General features: G+C 42.4%; 1 protein-coding gene across 1 annotated transcript; it reads left to right on the top strand.

The window, feature by feature from the left end:
* The first annotated feature begins 4525 nt into the window (after positions 1 to 4525).
* Positions 4526 to 20551, top strand: LOC117250012 (indian hedgehog B protein-like). The gene is made up of 3 exons (XM_033615944.2): positions 4526 to 5505; positions 10835 to 11096; positions 17674 to 20551. The coding sequence occupies exons 1-3, from the start codon at positions 5206 to 5208 to the stop codon at positions 18357 to 18359; spliced, it is 1248 nt and encodes a 415-aa protein (XP_033471835.2). The 5' UTR covers positions 4526 to 5205; the 3' UTR covers positions 18360 to 20551.
* Positions 20552 to 22289: the final 1738 nt, after the last annotated feature.

The following is a 22289-nucleotide window of genomic DNA, read 5'->3' on the forward strand; positions in this document are numbered from 1 at the left end:
ATCACAAAGTAGTCAAGCTCGCAAAAACCAAATTTGAAGTCAGTCTGATGAAATCTGTAGGAGGAGTTAGTTAAAATACAACACATGGGAAACGTCTAAAATTATCACGTAATTCAAAATGGCTGCCATCCTGTTGGGTTTAGCCTATTGGTCCAAGAGGCTTTTTTGGCAAAACATCGAACTCCGTAAATATGTTTACATAAATGTGTTCATGGGACTAATATCAAACGTGAAGTTTGGTGGAGATCGGATCATTTACTCCAAAGTTATAGCAATTTCGTGTTTCATGGCGAGACATCAAAATTCGACGCTCCGCAGCGGGCGGGCCCTTCAACGTGAGGTAGATCTTTTAATAAATTTTGATCACAAAGTAGTCAAGCTCGCAAAAAACAAATTTGAAGTCAATCTGATGTAATCTGCAGGAGGAGTTCGTTAAAATACAACACCTCGGAAATGTCTAAAATGATCACGGAATTCAAAATGGCCGCCATCCTGTTGGGTTTAGCCTAAGAGGCTTTTTTGGTGAAACATCGAACTCCGGAAATATGGTTACATAAATGTCATCAGGGTGAGACTAATATCAAACGTGAAGTTTGGTGAAGATTGGACCATTTACTCTAAAGTTATAACAATTTCGTGTTTCATGGCGAGACATCAAAATTTGACGCTCCGCAGCAGGCGTGCCCTTCAACGTGAGGTAGATCTTTTAATAAATTTTGATCACAAAGTAGTCAAGCTCGCACAAACCAAATTTGAAGTCAGTCCAATTCATTCTGTAGGAGTTAGTTAAAATACAACACGTGGGAAACACCATAAATGACCGACTTCCTGTTGGGTTTAAGCAATGGGTTCAAGAGACTGTTTTGTGCATCTGGGCATGATACAGGTGTGTAGAGATTTTTGTGCAACATGCGGTCTGTGCTTATGTTCAGAGGGCGTGACCAAGCCATTTTGCCCCGCCTACTGGCAAAAGCCATATCACGTCAAATTTATAGGGCGACTGGCGCGCATGCAAAAATTGGCACTGTTTTGAGTATGTTAAAACCCCAAAAGGCCCTAAAAATGGTTTAAATATATTGAAAGACTGAACTCTTAAACTGAACTCAGCCATAACTGAACTTGTTTTGTCCTTTTTAGTGTTGCAAAAAAATAATTTTAATTCCACTTTAATTCAAATTTAGTCAAAAGTCAAGTTTCCATGTGTCTTTATTTGTGTTTCTCTGGATTTAAAAGCTCAAACTCGTCTGAGTTTGTGTCCAAAAATCCACTCTGAATCATTTCAGACAGACGGAGGGAGAATAATGAGCGGACGGCGGTCGATAGAGCAGCCACTCTCCTCTTTTCAGAGCACAGTGAGATGTTGACTCAAGGTGTTGCAGCATCTCGGGAATGCTATTGAAGTTTTGGATGGAAAGTCACTGTTTGCCTGCAGGATTTCAAGAGTTTCTGTGTGACAAACGTCACCGAGAAGTGGCGTCATGTTAACTGGAAATGCAGAGGATATGTGTATATTTTTAGGCCCTTTACTTTCCTGATGGTTCCCAGATGCTTCACACATTTCCTAGAAAGCGATACCTAATAAAGGCATGTAGAAAATATAACAGATAATGAAAGTGTGATAAGAGAATCCTGCCTTTCTTTGTGTTTGATAACTGTAAAGAAAATATTTGGTGGGTTTGGACTGTGTGGCACAAAACAAAACATTTCATGACATCATCTTCTCACTGCCACATTAGATGTCTTAAAGGAAATGTCGATATTTTTCAGCTTGAACCATTTTTTTCATGTCTTTGTGTCTAAGTGACAAATAGAGTCAACAGGTGTTGAAATCATTCCAGTATTGAGAGAGAGCGCTGCAGACGACAGCTACGAAAACAGGATGCAATGTAATGTCAATGGGGCAATTGAGCACTGTCATTGTATATCCATTCGTTTATGTCACTGACAGGCTCAGGTTGTTATTCTAAGTGTTTGACAACATTCTGGAAAGGATCCCTACAGAGATAGAGCTTTGTGTTTAAGAGTAATATCCTTTTCGTTTAACCAGAAACAGCCCTGAAATCACCGTCACCAAACCCACCAGACTCCATTTAAATAATCAGTAATTTTAGCGTGTATATAGAGGCAGCATGTTTTCGCATCTAACTGAGTGAATTAAGGGTTAATTTCAACCAAACCAGAGCTGGTGATTGTTGGAAAAGCGAAAGGTTGAACCAAGACACACTTTGTGAGTTGTATTTTGTTTCTGTCGACTTTGAATGACGTATGTTATGATGATGAAATGACTGTTTATTTAAATGGAGTCTGGTGGGTTTGGTGATGGTGATTTCAGGGCTGTTTATAGATAAACAAAAAGGATCCTACTCTGCAACAAAAAATCTATCTCTTCATTCATCATTACATAATGTAGAATAACAATCAGAGCCTCTCAATGGCAACAACAAACACCTTTAGTGGACGCAAATTGATGACACAATGATAAACTTAGTCTTACTCTTTAACACAAAGCTCTGTCTCTGTAGGGATCCTTTCTATAATGTTGTCAGACACTCAGAATAACAATCTGAGCCTGTCAGTGACAAAAACACTCTGTCTGGATCCTCTCCATAATGTAGAATAGCAATCGGAGCCTCACAGTGGCAAAAAACAAACAAAAACAAAATAACACCTTCAGTGGATATAAATTGGCGGCACAATGATAAAACTTTGTAAAACAAACAAACAAACAAACAAACAAACAAACAAACAAAAATCTCTGTAGGGATCCTTTCCCTAAAGTTGTCAGACACTTAGAATATCCATCTGAGCCTGTCAGTGACAAAAGCAAACACTTTAATGGGATGTACATTTTTGGTGCAACGATAAAATTACTGTTGATTTAAACAGTATGGTGGGTTTTGGTGATGGTGATTTCACGGCTATTTCTAGTTAAACAAAAAGGATCTTACTCTGTAACAAAAACGTCTATCTCTGTAGGGATCCTTTCCATAATGTAGAGTAACAATCTGAGCCTCTCAATGGCAAAAATAAACACCTTTAGTGGAAATCGGTGCCACAATATTAAAATTACTTGTACTCTTTAGCAAAGAGGTCTATCTCTGTAGGGATCCTTTCCATAATGTAGAATAGTAATTGGAGCCTCACAGTGGCAAAAACAAACAAACAAAAACACCTTCAGTGGATACAAATTGGCAGCACAATGATAAAACTTTGTAAAAAAAAAAAAGGGGGGGGGGGGGTCTATCTCTGTCGGGATCCTTCCCATAATATTGTGAGACACTTAAAATAACAATCTGAGCCAAACAAACACAAACAAAAACAAACACTTTTATGGGATGTACATTTTTGGTACAATGATAAAATTACTGATTATTTAAATGGAGTCTGGTGGGTTTGGTGATGGTGATTTCAGGGCTGTTTCTGGTTAAACAAAAAGGATCTTACTCTTTAACAATAAGGTCTATCTCTGTAGGGATCCTTTCCATGACATAGAATAAGAGTCTGAGCCTGTCAGTGACAAAAACAAACACTTTTAGTGGACCTAAATTGACAGCACAATATTAAAATTACTCGTACTCTTTAGCACAAAGGTCTTTCTCTGTAGGGATTCTTTCCATAATGTTGTCAGACACTCAGAATAACAATCTGAGCCTGTCAGTGGCAAAAACAAACACTTTCAGCGGACATAAAGTGACACAAACATGGGGAAAATAGGGTCCAGGTTGAAAAATACCCCAAAGAAATCCCATTAGACTACACATCTGCAGGTTTTAACAAAAAGGATCCTACTTTTAGAGTCTTGGTCCTGAAATCCCATAAATAAAAAAACATTTTAAGTATTCTTAAGTTCACTTTGGGGCCCCTGAAAGCATGACTAAAGGCCCCTGGAGGTCCTCAGACCCCAGTTTGGCCATCAGCAGAGGGCTGAGTGGGCTCAGCTGAGTGTTGGGTGTCTCTGTTGGTGAAGCTGGACCTTTCGGGGGAGGCAACTAAAGTCAGACCCTGGTTCTAAAGTGATGTAGTGTATGAGCTCACTGTCAGCTGGAGGTGGAGGTGATGGTGGACGGAGAGACATCTCAGAGAGACACCTGCCAAGCTGCAGACCACTGTTCAAGACAAACAAATAAAAAACACCTGAAGAAATCTGTCTCTTCATTTACCACCCCTGCTTAAGTTAAGTCCAGTCTGTGGTGGTTCTGTTAATGGGAGTTCTGGGAAATGTAGGAGATCTCCAGAATGAGTGAGGCTGAAACAGTAAGTTCAGGAAGAGTGAATCTGAGCATCAAACAATCACTAAAATGTTCAGGTTTTCCAAATCAGGATCCTGGGCGCTTAAGGGGATCCTTAAGGGTTTCCCTGGAGGTCCTGATTACCTGAGTGACAGTTTAATGTCTCACCTCCAGCACAGACTGTTACGTCACTGAGTCTTAAACCTTCCAGAGGAGCGGTGGGAGAGTTTTAACGCGCACACCTGCGCTCCTGCTCACGCGTCTGAACTTGGACACGAGGGTCCAAAGGACAGAGGGCGAGCGCGCGCCGGCCCGGACAGTCTCGTGGCTCGGTGTTTGTGTGTCCTCTTGGCTGACAATAAGCAGATGAAGGCGGCCGCGGGGCCTGTGCCACCCCGATGGGAGGAGAGGACGGAGCAGAGGGCAGGTCCAGCAGGGCGCGGTCTCCTTCTTCTCCCGCGGCACCTCATCTGTGCTGTAGTAGGATCTCTTCCATTTCCATTTCTGCCAACAGCCCTGCGCCACAGGGACGCATTGAGAACAAACCCGAGAGGCAGAAACCGCTGCGGGGACACCCTTTGACCGCCGTGCCCAACAGGCGCAGCCAGACTTACGCACCGCGCGCCTCCGTGTCTGTCTGCAGCCCCTTTTCTCACAGCTCCGACACAGAGAGACAGCTTTGAACCTGCCTGCCAAGATAAACTCACCTCGCCTATTTATGCCCCTGCCTCCGCGTGCACTCGGGACAGGAGGGTGTCAGCAGCTCACAGGGACAGGTTTATCTTTCCAGCTCGTCTCCAGCGGCGCACTGGCCACTTTTACGCGCCGGGAATGGCCACTTTTGGGGACTCGGGAGTGAGTCCTGCTGCCTTACCTCCACTCTAAAATTACAAAGTGGGGTGACACACATCTGAGGAAACACAGCGGTGACATTTTGGCCACCGGCCGGGGGGCTACAGACCGGCCCCGGGGCGGAATGCTGCTCCCGACGCTGGTGACGTGCCTCGCCGGGTGCGCTTTTCTCCTCTCGCCGGTCAGCGAGGGCTGCGGGCCGGGTAGAGGCTATGGCAAGAGGCGACCGCCGCGGAAGCTCGCGCCGCTCGCCTACAAGCAGTTCAGCCCCAACGTGGCCGAGAAAACTCTGGGGGCCAGCGGGAGATACGAAGGGAAAATTACCCGGAACTCTGAGCGCTTCAAGGAGCTCACCCCGAACTACAACCCCGACATCATCTTCAAGGATGAGGAGAACACAGGTGCAGATCGCATGATGACGCAGGTAACCCTTCTCGGACACCGTAGAGCCTTTTAAACTTGTTTTTTCAGTAAGGAGTTGTTTCACTAAGTGCACTTTGCCCAGTCTTTAAACGCGTGGACACTGTTATCTTTCTCCGCGTGTCTTGTTGACTCAAGGCTCGGCACTGCGGAAAAATCTGCGTCAACAAACAAAACTCACATTTTTCTTCAGACTTTGGATCAAATCTAACAAAAGATACGTTTTTAGTGATGCTTAATAAATGCCACAAGTCAGTTTATTTTGAATAAAACTAGACTCTTTCTGACATGTTTGGGTGTTTTTAAGGTGGATTTTTTTCTCTTTGCGCAACTCTTGCCTCAGTCAATTCCTAAAATCCCCCCGCAGCTGTTGACACAATTTGTTTCTGGCTTGTGGACGCTTGAATCAGAGCTCTCCTCTGCTCTCCTGCCTCCACACCGACTCTCAGAGGTTCACTGTGGGCAGCTCGTGCGTAAAACGAGGGCAACCCCGTCTAAAAATGTATGGAAAAGCGGTCGCTCTTAATTAAAACACTATGTCCTCTGTTTTACATCATGTTTTTTGGTGGAAAAAACAGCCAAAAGTCGTATTTGGTTAGAGCCCCGGGGTCAAGCGTGGACTGATGTTTACCGTTTTTGCGTTTTTTTAAGCCCCATTGGCCAGAGTTAACAGTCGCCTTTTTGGACTGTCAAAATTTTTTACGACACCGTCACTGATGTGGGCCCCGGGTGGAATTTATTTGACTCCCAATTTCCCCGGGAATAAAGTATTTATATCTGGCTCTTGTGACCGCGGGCTTCCTCTCTCCGCGAGCTGCAGCGCTTATGTCCACAGACCCACGTGGGGGGAATGAAAGCGCGCACTTCCAGTCTGGAGCTGTCACCTCGGTGCGCGCACTGCAAGAAATACCCGCCGGTGCCGCTCACTTCGGCTGGGTTCACCGGGAGAAACGTGCAAGATGAGGTCTTTGAAGTGAAGATGGGAAACCAGCAAAGAGAGATGAGTCTGAAGTTACAAAATCAGCTCATTTCAATGGTCTGATTTTCCCCAAGATGCTCCAAACTCCCCCTGAAACTTACTCCTAAATGTGAAAGCCAAGAAAGACCAACTTTATTTGCGCCAAACGTCTCCAAAGTGGACATTTCTTGCAGCGCGCGGTGCAGACCTGCACACAATTTATGGGCTCCAAGCCGCAGGAGACAGCCTCCTGTTTGTCTTTTACTATTCCGTGTTACTTTTTGTTTGTTTTCGCAGCGCACATGTGCAGAAATAGCTTCGCTTGTGTCGAAGCTTTAATTATACGGATTTCTTTTTCTCCCCCCTCCTCCTCCTCTCGCCTCTTTATTTTTTATTCGCTTTTTCCGGGGCGCTGCGCTGCACACAGACGCGCCTGTTCACGGGTGAAGACACGCTGCAGAAAGTCTCATTATTCATATTTAATGTGGGCTTTTTAATTAGGCTCAGTTTCTTTGTAATGTGCATGTAAATGGGCGCAAAAGTGCCAGTTTATTTCTGATTTCTCGGATTTCTCGACGCGTAAAAGTCGCTGCAAAACAATCCAGCCGCACTGGAACCAAGAGAAGACACTTTGGGTTTGTGCATCTCGTGAAAACAAGACTCCCAGGCGCCACATGTGACCAGGTGACCTGCTCAGAGGTCCGGTTTTTTTTTTTGCAACGTAAAAAAGGTGTGCATAGGCGCGTGTTGTCAGCCCCGCGCGTCCAATGTTTGTGCAGCCAGCGGTTTAGTGCTCCAACCGCTCCTACAGAAACCCCCGTCGATCTGTATACCTTGAAAGGAAAACCAACAAAATGTATCGTCTGATTTATGAAGTCCAGCTCGTTGCTGCGACCGCAGAGAAAACACAAGACGTTAAAATCCACAGTGAACACCGTGAAAAGGCATCTGTGGCCACCCGAGACACGAGCTATTCTTATCACAGCCGACATGGAAAGAGACATTTATGGGGTTTAATCCCACTTTCGCTCCTGAATGGGCCGAGAGTCATGAAACGAGATGCTTTGAGAGGCTGCAGGGGGAATACAGGACCTCCTGTAGTCATGCGACTCCAGGAACCTTAATTTAGATTTCTTCAATTTCATCTGTCAGTCAGAGGAAATAAATCCTGCAGATGAAACTCTGGGCTTAATTCAGACATTAGCAGTCTTTGAAGCTTCATATCTTTACCTTTAATCAACCAATTAAACCGTTTAAATGAACATTTAAGAATCAAATATGTAAAACTATGTTGGAATAAAGTTTAAAAATGACACATAAAACAACTTGTTCGCTCCAGTTTGCTCAGAAAGTTTCGTATTATTTAGATTCATCTTTCAGTGAAAGCAACAAGCTTTAAATGAGTTTGTTCTGATTGGTTATCAGAGAGAACAGGTGAGCTCACGTCAGCAGGTGCTGGGCGAGCAGCTCCTCTGCCGTGAGCCGAACAGCATCAGAGAAACACTGGTTTATAACGAGAAACAGTTAAAACCTCCTGAGCGTCTGGATCTGAAGTTATCAGAGAAACAAGCTGAGTAAATGGCAGCTCGCCCCCAGCCCGTTTTCCAGCGTCTTCCTCGCCCCCAACCAGAGGCGCCTTTTAGCGAACTATGGCTGTTATTCCAGCGGCTTTTTAGCCCCCAGTGGTGTTTCTCAGTGACCAATGGCTGTTTTTCCAGTGTTTTCTAGGCGCAAAGATGGGTGTTTGTAGCTGCCCATGGCTGTGTTTCCTGCAGCTTTAACCCCCAAACTTGGGTGTTTTTCCAGCAACATTTTAGCCCCCAAACCATGATGATTTTCAGTGACCCATGGCTGTTTTTCCAGCAGCTTCTTAGCCCATGAACGTGGTTATTTGTTGTGGTCCGTGGCTGTTTTTCAAGTGGCTTTTTAGCCCCTAAACGTGGGTGTTTTTGTTGCGACCCATGGCTGTTTTTCCAGCTGATTTTTAGGCCCTAAAGATGGGTGTTTGTAGCTGCCCACGGCTGTGTTTCCAGCAGCTTTTTAGCCCACTAATGTGGGTGTTTGTCATGATCCATGGCTGTATTTCCAGCAACATTTTAGCCCCCACACCTTGATGTTTTTCAGTGATCTATGGCTGTTTTTTCAGCGTCTTCCTAGCCCCCAAACATAGATGTCTTTTTAGCAATCCAAGGCTGTTTTCCAGCAACTTTTAAGCCCCCAAATGTGGCTGTTTGTTGTGATCCATGGTCCCCAAATGTGGGTGTTTTTTACTAACCCATGACTGTTTTTCCAGCCTCTTCCTAGCCCCCACACCTTGGTGTTTTCAGTGACTCATGACTGTTTTTCCAGCAGCTTCTTAGCCCATGAACGTGGTTATTTGTTGTGGTCCGTGGCTGTTTTTCAAGTGACAATTTAGCCCCTAAACGTGGGTGTTTTTGTTGTGATCCATGGCTGTTTTTCCAGGGGATTTTTAGGCCCCTAATGTGGGTATTTGTAGCTGCCCATGGCTGTTTTTTTCAGCGTCTTCCTAGCCCCCAAACATAGATGTCTTTTTAGCAACCCATGGCTGTGTTTCCTGCAGCTTTAGCCCCCAAACATGGCTGTTTATTCAGCAGATATTTAGACCTCAAAGGTGGCTGTGTTTCCAGCAGCTTTTTAGCCCCCAGACGTGGGTGTTTTGTTGTGATCCATGGCTGTTTTTCCAGCTGATTTTTAGGCCCCTAATGTGGGTATTTGCAGCTGCCCATGGCTGTGTTTTCTGCAGCTTTAGCCCCCAAACTTGGTGTTTTTCCAGCAACATTTTAGCCTCCACACCTTGGTGTTTTCAGTGACCGATGGCTGTTTTTTCAGCGTCTTCCTAGCCCCCAAACATAGATGTCTTTTTAGCAACCCATGGCTGTGTTTCCCGCAGCTTTTTAGCTCCCAGACGTGGGTGTTTTGTTGTGATCCATGGCTATTTTTCAGGGTTTTTTTTAGCCCCCAAGCACGACTGTTTGTGTGATCTTTGGTTGTTTGGCCCCCAAATGTGGGTGTTTTTTACTGACCCATGGCTGTTTTTAAAATGTCCTTTCAGCCCCCAAACATAAGTGTCTTTTTAGTGACCAAAGGCTGTTTTTCCAGCAGGTTTTCACCCCCCAAATGCAGTTGTTTATTGCATTCTTTGGCTGTTTTTCTGGTGGCTTTTTAGCCCCCAAATGTGGGTGTTTGTAGTGACCTACGGCTGTTTTTCAGCCTCTTCCTAGCCCCCAAACATGGGTGTCATTTTAACAACCAATGGCTGTTTTTCCAGCGGCAGTTTAGCCCCAAAACATGTTTTTTTAATGGCTCATGGCTGTTTTTCCAGCCTCTTCCTAGCCCCCAAATGTAGCCCTTTTTTAGTGGATTTCTAGACCTCAAACATGGGTGTTTGTAGCTGCCCATGGCTGATAACTTGCAGCTTTAGCCCCCAAACATGGTTGTTTTGTAGTGACCCATGGCTGTTTCTTCAGTGTTTTTTTCAGACCTCAAACATGGGTGTTTGTAGCTACCAGTGACTGTTTTCTTGCAGCTTTAGCTCCCAAACTGTTTTTCCACTGGGGATAAGTGACATAAAAATGGGTTGTTTTTTACTGAGACATTGTGTGTTTCCAGCAGAGATCATGCCCCCAAAACCGGGTATTTTAAGCAATATCACGATGTTTTTCTCACCATAACCAAGTGGTTTTGTGTCAAGTTTCATCAAAGTTAAATCTGCGACATAATAATGTACAAATGTTTGTTTTCTGAACAAATTCTTCCCCTTTAATTTCTAAAAATCACACCAGGTGTATCTGAGGTATCCTTTGATTTATTTCATTGGATAAATCCGGTTCGCCCCCCCCCCCCCCCCCCAGTCGCCCTGACAATGCGGCCTGGGTGTGGATTAGATTAACGGAGCCGACTGGAGGATTTATTTGCGGCAGCTGAAGGGAGTTGAATGAGTCCTTCAATCAGCGCTCTCACCTTGTGTTTGCTCACCCTGACCAGACTCCAGGTTTAGAGGGACGCTGAGGACCTCTTGTTCATGTAGCAGCCCCCCCTCCCCTCCACCCACCGTCACCTAACCACCCCATAACCTCACAGTCCCCCCTTCACCCCCTTCACCCCTCCAGCCATCCTTAACATAGCCTCGCTCCGCTCACCACAGAGAGCAAACATCAGGCCGGGACAGCAGGGGTGCATTGTGGGAAGGCTGAAGCCACAGATGAGGGGTGAGCGGGTGTGATGGGGGACTTCTCTGCTGCTGTCTGATTGGTTTAAAAGCTGCGGTGGGCGGGACCTACAAACGTATCTATGTATGTGTGCTTCCATATTTCAGTTGAGCATATGTGTGAAACAGATTTCCGTTTTGCCGCAGCGCTGCAAAGACAAGCTGAACTCTCTGGCCATCTCAGTCATGAACCTGTGGCCCGGGGTCCGGCTGCGGGTCACCGAGGGATGGGACGAGGACGGCCACCACTCGGAGGAGTCGCTGCACTACGAGGGCCGGGCGGTGGACATCACCACGTCGGACCGGGACAGGAATAAGTACGCCATGCTGGCGCGGCTGGCGGTGGAGGCCGGGTTCGACTGGGTCTACTACGAGTCCAAGGCCCACATCCACTGCAGCGTCAAGTCAGGTGAGGAGAGGAAAGTGGTGAAGGTAGAATCCAAGTCACGTCAAAGAAAAGGTCTCAGTGGGCTCCAAAGACTAACTGTACGATAATGCGACGACTGTTAGCTGAGGCTTTCTGACTTTGAGGAAACAAAAGTCTCACAGAGGGGTTCTAACATGTTTCTACTGAACCTACGCCAAACTTTGAGATTTATTTTCTTTAGGTAGGTCTTTAGGTAAGTGGCATTTGGTTAAGGTACAGGAAAGATCTCTATTTTGTATCCTAAAGCTAATAGATATAGAAACACAGACGCCTCATTGGCTGCTCAACTTCACCGCCATTTTGGAGAGGGCCGGACTGGCCTGTTGACGAATGCAAGTAAACAGAGATGCTGCGGTTTTTGCTCTATAATGTTTAGAATTCTCACCCAATTCCAGTGAGTCATTTTTATATTCATGGCTTTATTATCTGCGTGTTGTAGAAAATATACATTTGTCTCAAGTTAGGTGGAATCAGAATAACAACAACTGGCCGCGTATCATGCCAACGTGAAAGCACAGCCTTTTTTCGTCGGTGTCTGACACTGGAAGTCACCGACCAAGTGCCGGTGTTCGACGACTTCGGAGTGAGACTGGGTTGACGACGGAAAGGAGGAGAACGACCAGTTCAACCACCAAAAAGAAATCGTCAAGAAACCGACCTGACAAACACTTGTCTTTATCTGGACACATTTTCCCCACAAATACAACATGCTAACGTTATTAGCACAAGCCTATGGCATTTTACATTGTATAAATTAGCCTAGCAGCTAGCAGACTTTTCCTCTACTCATATAAAACCAGGGTCAACAGCAACATTTCACAAAGGTAACTTACTAAGTCTTGCCTTCTCCAACATGGCGGTGATTTTGACATATTGTGTGCCACGGTGAAAAACTCACTGCTGGCAATAAAACGATTATTTCTGCTGATACTTTTAAGCTGAGTGTGTACTGGGACTGAACTGGTGCTGCTTCCAGGACTCTCTTTCTATTACTAATCCAGCTGACGGAGGCTTTGCAGCAGCGTGGCTACATCTAGCTTGCAGCGGTGCAGGTGGTGACACAACCTCAGGTATCATATCGGCACCAGTTTCACAAACTTTTGAACACTACGCACTAAATTCAGCTGAATTTTGTGTCACAGGGACTCCATTGGTTTCGTATTTAGCTTTAGTCGGGAACTGCTTCCGCTGCCTTGTCTTTCCTTTCTAACATTTTTCCTGTTGTCGATCCCTGGTCTCTGACTGTCCTCTTGCTTGCATCTTAACTGTCTGGGTGCCTCTAGCTCTTTGCTCCATCTGTCTCCACTCACCCCACCTTTCCTCAGCTCAACATCACATCTGAAATTTAGTTTCTGTGAGCTGTTTGTTGCCATTGTCACAAATTTTGATTATTTAGGAAAACTAGGCTGTAAGTAGTGTGGCTGATGGGACGTTTTGAAAGTCCACAGTTTAGTACTCAGTACTGACTCTTTGTGAGAGGCAGAAAATCCAAGTCACCTGTGGAGGAAGACATTTCATCCGTCCAGCGGTCAGGAAAAAGACAAGTGTCGCTGACTGACAGTTGGAGCTCTAGTTCGGCTTTAATGGATGTTAAACTCTCTCTATGTTAAATCATATGTGGAAAACGTCAGAGTGGTGATAAAGAATATATTCCCAGGGTGCATTTTGTTATCAAACATCCAATCACAGAGTTACAAACTTCGGAACAATGTGCCGCTAACAGGGAGCTAAAGCTAAAGATTTGATTTTGTAGAAACAGAGTCAGTTCTGGGTGAATGTGGGGGCTGTGGTGCTGGGTTTTATTCCCATTTCAATTTTTATTTTGCTGCTGCTCTACCTAGCTTCTTCTCTAAGTTAACACCAGCTGAGGCTCATGGGTATTGAAGTCTCAGGACACAACGCATTGTAAGATTCTGCAAAGCACGGATATGTTACGTTTGTAGGTTATGATTAAGTGGGTGTGTTGAAACTTGACATTTCAACAGCAACGTGGTTACATGTGGTTAGGTTTTATGTTTAAGAGGAGATCATGATTTGGCACTATACCGGCAGGAAACGCAGCGATGGCTCGGTTAAAAACAGCCGTTTTTCGTGGCACAATCCCAGCAGAAAACACAGCGATGTGCCATAACAAAACGGCTGCTTTTCTTGGCCCTAACTTGGCAGGAACCGCAGCGATGTGCCGGTAACAAAACGGTCGCTTTTCTTGGCGCTAACTTGGCAGGAACCGCAGTGACGTGCCGGTAACAAAACGGCCACTTTTCTTGGCGCTAACTTGGTAGGAAACACAGCAATGTGCCGGTAACAAAACTGTTGCTTTTCTTGGCGCTAACTTGGCAGGAAACGCAGCAATTAAAAACAGCTGCTTTGTGTGGCGCTATCTTGGCAGGGAGCGCAACAATGTAAAAAAGAACCGTTTTTTGCAGCACTAACCTGGCAGGAAAAACAGCATTTTCGTTAATAATCAGCTGCTTTTCATGGCATTATCCCGGCAGGAACCACAACAATGTGTTGGTAAAAAACAACTGCTTTTCTTGGCACTTTACCGGCAGGAAACCTAGTGACATCTAGGTAAAAATAATCACTTTTCATGGCACAACCATGCAGAAAATGCAGCAAAGTCTCTTAGCCGGGTTTCTTTGCACTATCCCAGCAGGACACGCAGCCATGTCTCAGTAAAAAATGTTAGCTTTTTGTGGCACTAACCTAAGTCAGCTCATAAACTACGTCAGTTCAGAAACGTTGATGTGATATCTATGACACATGCAAATGTAACGTATTCGTTATTTGCAGAAACGTATATTTCAACGTTGTCTTTTTGACGTCACACTCACATCAAGGTCCCACATATTCCTCTTGGTGTCTGCTCATAACCACAAATGTGCAGCAGCATGAAAACTAACACACGTGTGCGACCCTGACGTGGACACACACACACACAGAAGTGCTGAAAGTCGCACAGTGTGCAGAGTTTAAACATCCCCTCGACACATTTGACACTGAGTGGTAACTGAGATTTTCCTTTTTCTTTTCCCCCTCTGTCTCTGTCCTGTTTCCTACTGTATCTCTCTTTCCCCTTCCTGTTTCTCTCCTTCCCTCCCAGATCGGGTTGCGAGGGCCCAGTCCTTGACTTGATCAGAAGGGCAACCAATCAAGTTGGTATTTTTTTTCATGTTTTTGATTCTTTTGTTTTTTTTATTCTGTTTTTCCTCAAAATTCCTCAAAACAAGACAAAGAAAAGAGAAACGAACACGTTGTTGGGAAGACAAATCCAGCCAGCTGAGAAAAAGCCAACAAACCCCCTTAAATCCTTGTTAAAGGCGCTCTAAGGGGGGCGGCTGGACTGTAGTCAACAAGAGGAAACAACCACTAGGGGGCAGCAAAGCACCAGGACCTTGTAGGTGAAGGACTGAACACACAGGGATTAACGCTGACCTCAGACCTCTGCTGCTTTACATCAACAAGACGAGAAATATTTCTGTGATCGAACCAGGAAAAGTTAGGAAGGTAATACTTTGAGTTTTATCCTGTTTCTGGTGCTTTTTGTTTGATAATGAAGAAAAGTATCTGTGTGGCGAAGCTTATGTTCCAGGATTAGATTCTAAATCCACCAATCTTGCAAAGGAATGACCGACCAACATGGATCAGATCAGTGATACTCAGATTATGGCCCCTGGGCCAAATGTGGCCCACCATTAGTACGGTTGTGATCACACCAGGCGCGAATAAAACAAGTTGCACAAGCATTACCTTTAAAGTCAACGTAAAGATGCAATTAGACGTGCATTCTGCTCTCGTGGCGCTGTCCTGGCAGGAAACACAGTGACGTCTCAATCAAAAACAATCGCTTTTCATGGCACTATTACGGCGATGTGAACTGAGCGGCATGAATGAAGCAAGTCACACGCTTATTCACAAGAGTTGAAAAATCTGAACTTGAGCGACCGATTCGTGTCATGATAGTCAATCAGCATTGAGATCCTCCTGGGACATATGACGAGTGATGCGACTAGACAGGAAATCCAGCAGGATGGGTGATGTGACGCGAGTGACACAAATGACGTGGCCTGGTGAACTTCCTGCCAAATGCTGCTGACTGACCTCTGCTGACCTCACCAGGGAAAAAAACATCAGCACCATCTAGTGGACCAAAAACGCAAAAGGACATTTAATAAAAAATTTGAGAATAGAAAGTAAAATTCAAAATGTACTAAGACAGGTATAAGATACAAGAATAAAAGCTACAGTGCAGTGTAAGAAATGAATAAACGAGCACCGACTTTTCATCATTTCTCTTTGGCTCCAAAAACTATCACGTCCGTTTTTTCTTTGTGTAATCGAAGAAAATTGCGGCACATCCAATTTTTGATTTGTTCAGTGCTCCCAGTCAACATGTGTAGTCGACCATCGTCCCCTGGTGACATTGTTATGTAAATTCACCTGCATAATTATGGTAGAATATTTAGTTTTTTTCCATAATCAGAACCACTGGAAGCACGTAAACAGAAGAGGCCCCAGTATGGAGCCTTGGGGAACTCCACATTATTTTTGAAGGCTCAGATGTACAGAAATAATGTACTCCTGTCTTTTAAGTAGGAATCAAACCACTTAAGTATTGTGCCAGAGAGTCCCACCCCAAAATCTACATCTATGATGTCCAGGTATTTGCGTTGAAAACCAAAAACAAATTGAGGAATGATGAATATATTATTGGTCACGCTTAATCAAAATAAATAGATAAATCTGAATTGATACAAAACAGTCAAAATGAAAAATTTTGACAATGAAAAAGTCAGACTTTAGGGTCTCATAATTTGGCACCATTTTTGTCACAATTTCTCATAAATTAATTTTTGTAGTTCAACATTTTTAGCTTATTGTTGAATCTTGATACCTGCAGGCCTCTGTTTAAAAAAAGATAAGATACATAGTATATCAAGACTAAAGATTCCTAACTTTCTGTTTTTAATTAATGGTCAAATTTATGTTCAATGCCAAATCGTAGATCCTCCAGTCTGCGTATTTAAACCTGGACGAGACATTTTGAGCGTCCTGGAGTTGACCTGGAGTCACGTGTTGGTATCTGTTTGTCAGATGATTAACCCGCTGACTGGTTTTCCTGCTCTGCTCCTTCCTCCTTCAGGTGACTTATCTTATCACCTGGCCTTGGCTTTCCTGCCTTCCCCAAATATTTATCCCAGATAGATTTGAGAAGGTCCTCGAGTGTCACTTTCGAGTGCTGGGGCACTTTGTCTTGGACACAATCCAGCCTGGACTCACATGTGTACAGATGTTTACACGCAGCGTGTCGTTATTCAGCGCTGCAAACAGCAGCTTTTATCTGCTTATTGTTCTTTTATGTCCAGACGAGGAAAGAAAAGAGTCAATATTTAGCTACAGGGAGGTCAAAAGATTTATTGTGTGCTCAAGTCCTGTTGTATGGAGGCTCATTCATGCCAGAACAACAAAAGGGGAATGCTGATGAAAAATTTAAATACTCCTGGTTAATTATAAACATTTGCAGTTTTAATGTATCTCATCATGTTGACCTAAAAATCCACAAAGTTAAATTATTGTTTAATAATTTCAAAGATGAAATTAGTCAGTTTAATAATAAGCTACAAAGTTATTATGTTGAATCAAATCAAAACTGTAATTTTGAAAATCAGAATTATGAAATGCAATGTCATAATTGTGACTTACTAATGCAAAAGATAAAAATAGCAGGTTAAAATTAGAAGAGAAAGTGTAAAAATTTGAACTTTTTAAGTCAGTAATTGTAAGATAATAATCAAATTTTAGACACTGAATTTACTGACAAAAATAAAATTAATTTGAATAAAATTCAAAATAAATGTAAAACTTTTAAAATATAATATATACTAATACTCTTCACTTCACTTCTTTTTTAAGTAGAAAAATTATTATATTCATAAATAAATGAAAATAATCATTTAAAAATCTTATTTACTGACAAACAAAATAAAAAAAGAAATAGGAATAAAAATTCAAAATAAATGTAAAAAATTTAAATGTAACTTTAAATACTTTTACATTCTTTTTTAGATAGAAAAAATGAGATGAAATTTACTTAAAATTTACTGAAATTAAGGTAACATTTAAATGACTTTTTCAAAAATACATTAAAAAATCCAATTTATTGACAAAATTAACTACTAACTAATTATTATTATTATAAATTTTCATAAAAATTTTAAATGAAAATCATCATTTGAAAATCTAATTTATCATCTCTAATTTTTTATGCCTTTTTATATTAATAATTGTAAGATAATAGTCAATTTTAAAATGATTAAAAATTCGACTATCTAAAACTGAATTAATCTACTGAGTCAAAAAATGTTTCTATGGTAAAATTTGGATGAATTATGTCTATATTTCATCATAGTTTTGAATTTGAATTGTTTTTAACTTATAATGAGTATTTTTGTTTTTATCATTCCTGTTTCTTTTTCCTGGCACCACTGAGCCTCCGTACTTCAGGAAAGTTAACATCCTGTTTGACGTCCTCGTCTCTGTTCCTCCATCTGTCTTTCAGATCACTCCGTGGCGGCTAAATCTGGAGGTTGTTTCCCTGGCGAGGCCTTGGTGACGTTGGCGAGCGGCACTCAGAAGCCCATCAGCGACCTGCGCCCGGGTGAGCGCGTCCTGGCGTTGGCGGGCAGCGACGGCAGCGGGGAGCTGCTTTACAGTGAAGTCCTGCTCTTCCTGGACCGCGACCCTGTCACCCGGAAGCTCTTCTACACTCTGCACACAGAAGCCGGAGCCCGCCTGTCGCTCACCGCCGCCCACCTGATATTTGTGTCTGAGGGGAACTGCTCAGAGGGGGCGCTGCCGGCCCGCAGCGCCCTCAGGACTGTGTACGCCAGCGACACCCAGCCGGGACAGTGTGTGCTGGTGTCAGAGGGGAAAGCGGGATGGGGACGTCTGTCTCGGATCACCCGGGTCAGCATGAGGGTGAGCAGGGGGGCGTTTGCACCGTTGACCCAGCAGGGGACGGTGGTGGTGGACGGGGTGGTGGCGTCCTGCTACGCCGTGGTGGACCAGCACTGGCTGGCTCACTGGGCCTTCTCACCACTCCGGCTCATCCACAGCTGGACTGGATCCACTGGGAGCCATGGTGATGGGATCCACTGGTACTCGCAGCTTTTACACTGGCTGGGGAGGATGCTGCTGGACTCAGGACACCTCCACCCGCTGGGCGTGGCTCAGGACGCCAGGTGAGGACGGGAAGAGGTCACACGGGAGGACACTTTAACCACAAAGGAACCTTAACCCCTCATTTTGTGCACTGGGATGACCCCAGATTGAAACCTGTAGAGCCGCTCAGGACTGGGATGGACTGCTTGACGCCACAGGAGACGTCTGGGTTCCTGCTGAGGCGTGATGGGAGTTCTTTTGGTGTGACATGGCGGGAAGAGGAAGCTGTGAACTGACACAGACGAACTCTCCCCAAACCACAAACACAGCAAATAAAAGAGCACTTGGAGTCAGAAAGAGCTCGAAAAAGACTTAAGTGACACCTTTATCCTTTAAAACACTATGAAACAAAAATACCTTAACAATCCCTTAGTAAACCCTTAATCTACCCTTAAAAAAACCTTACTTCAATTATCACCGTAAGGTGTCATCAAGGTTGTGATTTAATAAACTGAAACATTTTCAGTGGCAAATTACTGATGTTTTAAGGGATTTTTATTCAGTATTCAGGTATTTAATGGGTTGTTTTGGGTATATGTTGCAGACACCCATAGATGAAGGGCATTTTAATGGGTTTTCTCTATCTGTTCAACTGGATTTAAGTGGGAAAAAAAAACACCTTAACATGACAATAAATCCCTCCCTGCATGTTCAGCTTAAATGGAAAATTAAGGCACTTTTAAGGTACACTGTAAATTTATTTACCCTTTAAATAACCCTGAATCTGTTCTTATAAACACCTTACTTTACACATTAATTATCATAAGGTGTCATTAAGGTTGGGATTTGATGATCGGAAACGTTTTCAGTGGCAAAGTACTGATGTTTTAAGGGATTTTTATTCAGTATTCAGGTATTTCATGGATTATTTTGAGTATATGTTGCAGAAATTAATGGATTAATGGTATTTTAAGGGGTTTTCTCAATGATGCAATTGAATTTAAGTGGGGAAAAAACTTAATATGGTGTTAAGGCACTCCCTGCATGTCTAACTTATATGAAAAGTTATGGCACTTTTAAGGCACAGTGTAAATTCATTTACCCTTAAAATAACCCTTAATGTGGTCTTAAAAACACCTTTATTTTATACACAATAATTATCATCGTAAGGTGTTATTAAGGTTGGGATTTAATGATCTGAAACATTTTCATGTTTTAAGGGATTTTTATTCAGTGTTCAGGTATTTAATGGGTTATTTTGGGTATATGTTGCAGACTTAAAAAGATTAAGGGTATTTTAATGGGTTTTCTCTAGGATTCAAGTGGATTTAAGTGGTTAAAAAACACCTTCAAATGGCGTCAACACCCTCTTACAGTACACTGTAAATTAATTTACCCCTCAAATAACCCTTAATCTGTTCTTAAAAACACCTTACTTTACACATTAATTATCATTGTAAGGTGTTATTAAGGTTGGGATCTAATGATCTGAAACGAGAAAAAAAGTACTGATGTTTTAAGGGATTATTATTTAGTATTCAGGTATTTAATGGGTTGTTTTGGGTATATGGTGCAGTCATTAATGGATTGAGGGTATTTTAATGGGTTTTCTCTCAGTTTCAAGTGGACTTAAGTGGTTACAAAACACTTTAACATGGCATTAAAGCTCTCATTACATGTTCAACTTGAATGAAAAAATAAGGCACTTTTAAGGTACACTGTAAATTAATTTATCCCTCAAACAACCCTTAATCCGAACAGAAAACCCTTTAAAAACCCCTTAATATAGTACAGTACATTTATCAGTTAATGTATCTTCTATCTGGGGTAAACCTTTTAAACACCTATGTCAGAATCCCTTATAATATCACTTACTTGCACTTGAGCATGAACCAACCTTAACAACACCTTAGATCAAAACAAAAATGGTAATATGGTAAATTAAGGGGAAAGTTATTGGTAATTTTAAAGGTGTTTTACAGCCTACAAAGCCAATAATTACAATCCCATTAAAACCCATTAAGATATCCTGATTTATTGGGTGAATCAGGGGATATTTAAGGTAAAATTTTAAGGGATTTAGTTTCATAGTGAAGTCCACAGGGATGTTGTGTTGTATGTAACTTTACTGCTTTAATACAAAGATTCTAGAATAAATGATAGAGTGTATTTAAGTGTTATTTGTTTACAGAAATCCAATAATGTTTATGAAGTTATTGTGGGTGAAGAGATATTAAAAAAAGATTTATTTTTGAAATTAAATTATATGGAAATGAGCTGTGTGTTGTGTCATTAATCCTGAGCATCTGATGAAGGCAGGGACGGAATAAAAAATCAAGAATCAGAGCAAGTAATTAACGAGAAAAGATAAAGTAACTATCAAGTAAACATAAGTTCATTCTTAGAACGGGAAAATGGAGGATATGCTGTAAACTTGTTGGGGTTCTGCAGAATTTTTATTTATGAGTATAACATTCAGACATCAAAGTATAAAAGCTGAAAAAATGATACGATAATGTTTTCTCAATTAATTAATTAATTAACAGCCAAAAAGTCTGTTTCGATTGAGCTTGAAGGAGAAAACAGTTTTAGAGACAGTTGCGGGTCAAGCTCAGAATTTATATTTTATTTATATGTTGCAATACGACACGATAGGAGACGATACGATATGGTACAATACGATGCTATAGGAGATGATACAATACCATTACTATACGGTATGGTGCAATAGGAGACGATGCGATACGGTACGATACGATATGGTGCAATATGACACAATAGGATATGATACGATACGATATGGCTCAATACAATACGATAGGAGACGATACGATACATTAAGATATGGTGCAATACGACATGATAGGAGACGTTATGATACGATATGTTGCAATACGACACAATAGGAGACGATACGATAGGATACGATACGATATGGTGCAATACGAGATGATAGGAGACGATACAATACGATATGTTGCAATACGACACAACAGGAGACGATACGATACGATAAGATATCGCACAATACAACACGATAGGAGACGATGCGTTGTGATGTGATATGATACGGTACGATAGGATAGGATACGATACCGTATGGTGCAATACGACACGACAGGAGACAATGCGATACGGTACAATGGGATACGATACGATATGGCGCAATACGACACATCAGGACACGATACATAATGATACAATAAGATACAATATGGTGTAATACGACACTTCAGGAGATGATACAATACGATACGATACGATATGGTGCAATACGACATGTATAGGAGACGATAACTTATAATGCGATGCGATACAATAAGAGACAGTAAGATATGATAAGAAGATGTGATGAGGTAGAAATAGGCAAAAAAAAAAAGTCGAGAAAGTCAAAGAGCGAGTTTTAATATACTTAAGGCCCGAGGGTAATTATTTTTGTTTTTTTCACTTCGAAATACACACCCATGCGCAAATAAGACCTATACATGCATTGAATGGAGAGATGTTGGAGGGGGCTGCCTTGGACAGGTGCTCTGAGCAGCTGGGGGCTCAGTGTTCTGCTCAAGAGCACCTCAGCAGTGTCCAGGAGGCGAACTGACACCTCTCAAGCTACCAGTTTACTCTTCATATTCGGTCCATATGGGGACTTGAACTGGCGACCCTCCAGTTCCTGAACCTGATGGACCGAGTCCCATTTCTTGTTTTAACATAAAAACATCTTGTTATGGAAAAAACAAACGAACAAAAAAACCTTCTACATTATCACCTGAAACTTTCTTTTTTGTTCTTTCTTTCAGACGTGAGAGCACTACGCTTCCACAGCATATAACATAACGTGGAATAGAATAAAAAAAAGAAATAAATTATAATAATAATAATAACAATAATAATTATTATTATTACTTCGAAAGGTTCTGTAAAAAAATAGAATTAAAACATACATTTTTGTCTTAAAAATGATCACAAAAAGCAAAAACATCCGAAACATGCACACATTTAGAACAAAACCATGTG

Source organism: Epinephelus lanceolatus, chromosome 24 (assembly GCF_041903045.1).
Source record: "Epinephelus lanceolatus isolate andai-2023 chromosome 24, ASM4190304v1, whole genome shotgun sequence".
NCBI lineage: Eukaryota > Metazoa > Chordata > Actinopteri > Perciformes > Serranidae > Epinephelus > Epinephelus lanceolatus.

What these genes read in the sequence shown, in the direction of transcription:
- LOC117250012 (XM_033615944.2), top strand. Translation starts at nt 5,206, where the DNA reads ATGCTGCTCCCGACGCTGGTGACGTGCCTCGCCGGGTGCGCTTTTCTC. An exon ending in CAGATCGCATGATGACGCAG is followed by an intron (nt 5,506 to 10,834) that starts GTAACCCTTCTC and finishes GTTTTGCCGCAG; the next exon opens with CGCTGCAAAGACAAGCTGAA. An exon ending in CCACTGCAGCGTCAAGTCAG is followed by an intron (nt 11,097 to 17,673) that starts GTGAGGAGAGGA and finishes TCTGTCTTTCAG; the next exon opens with ATCACTCCGTGGCGGCTAAA.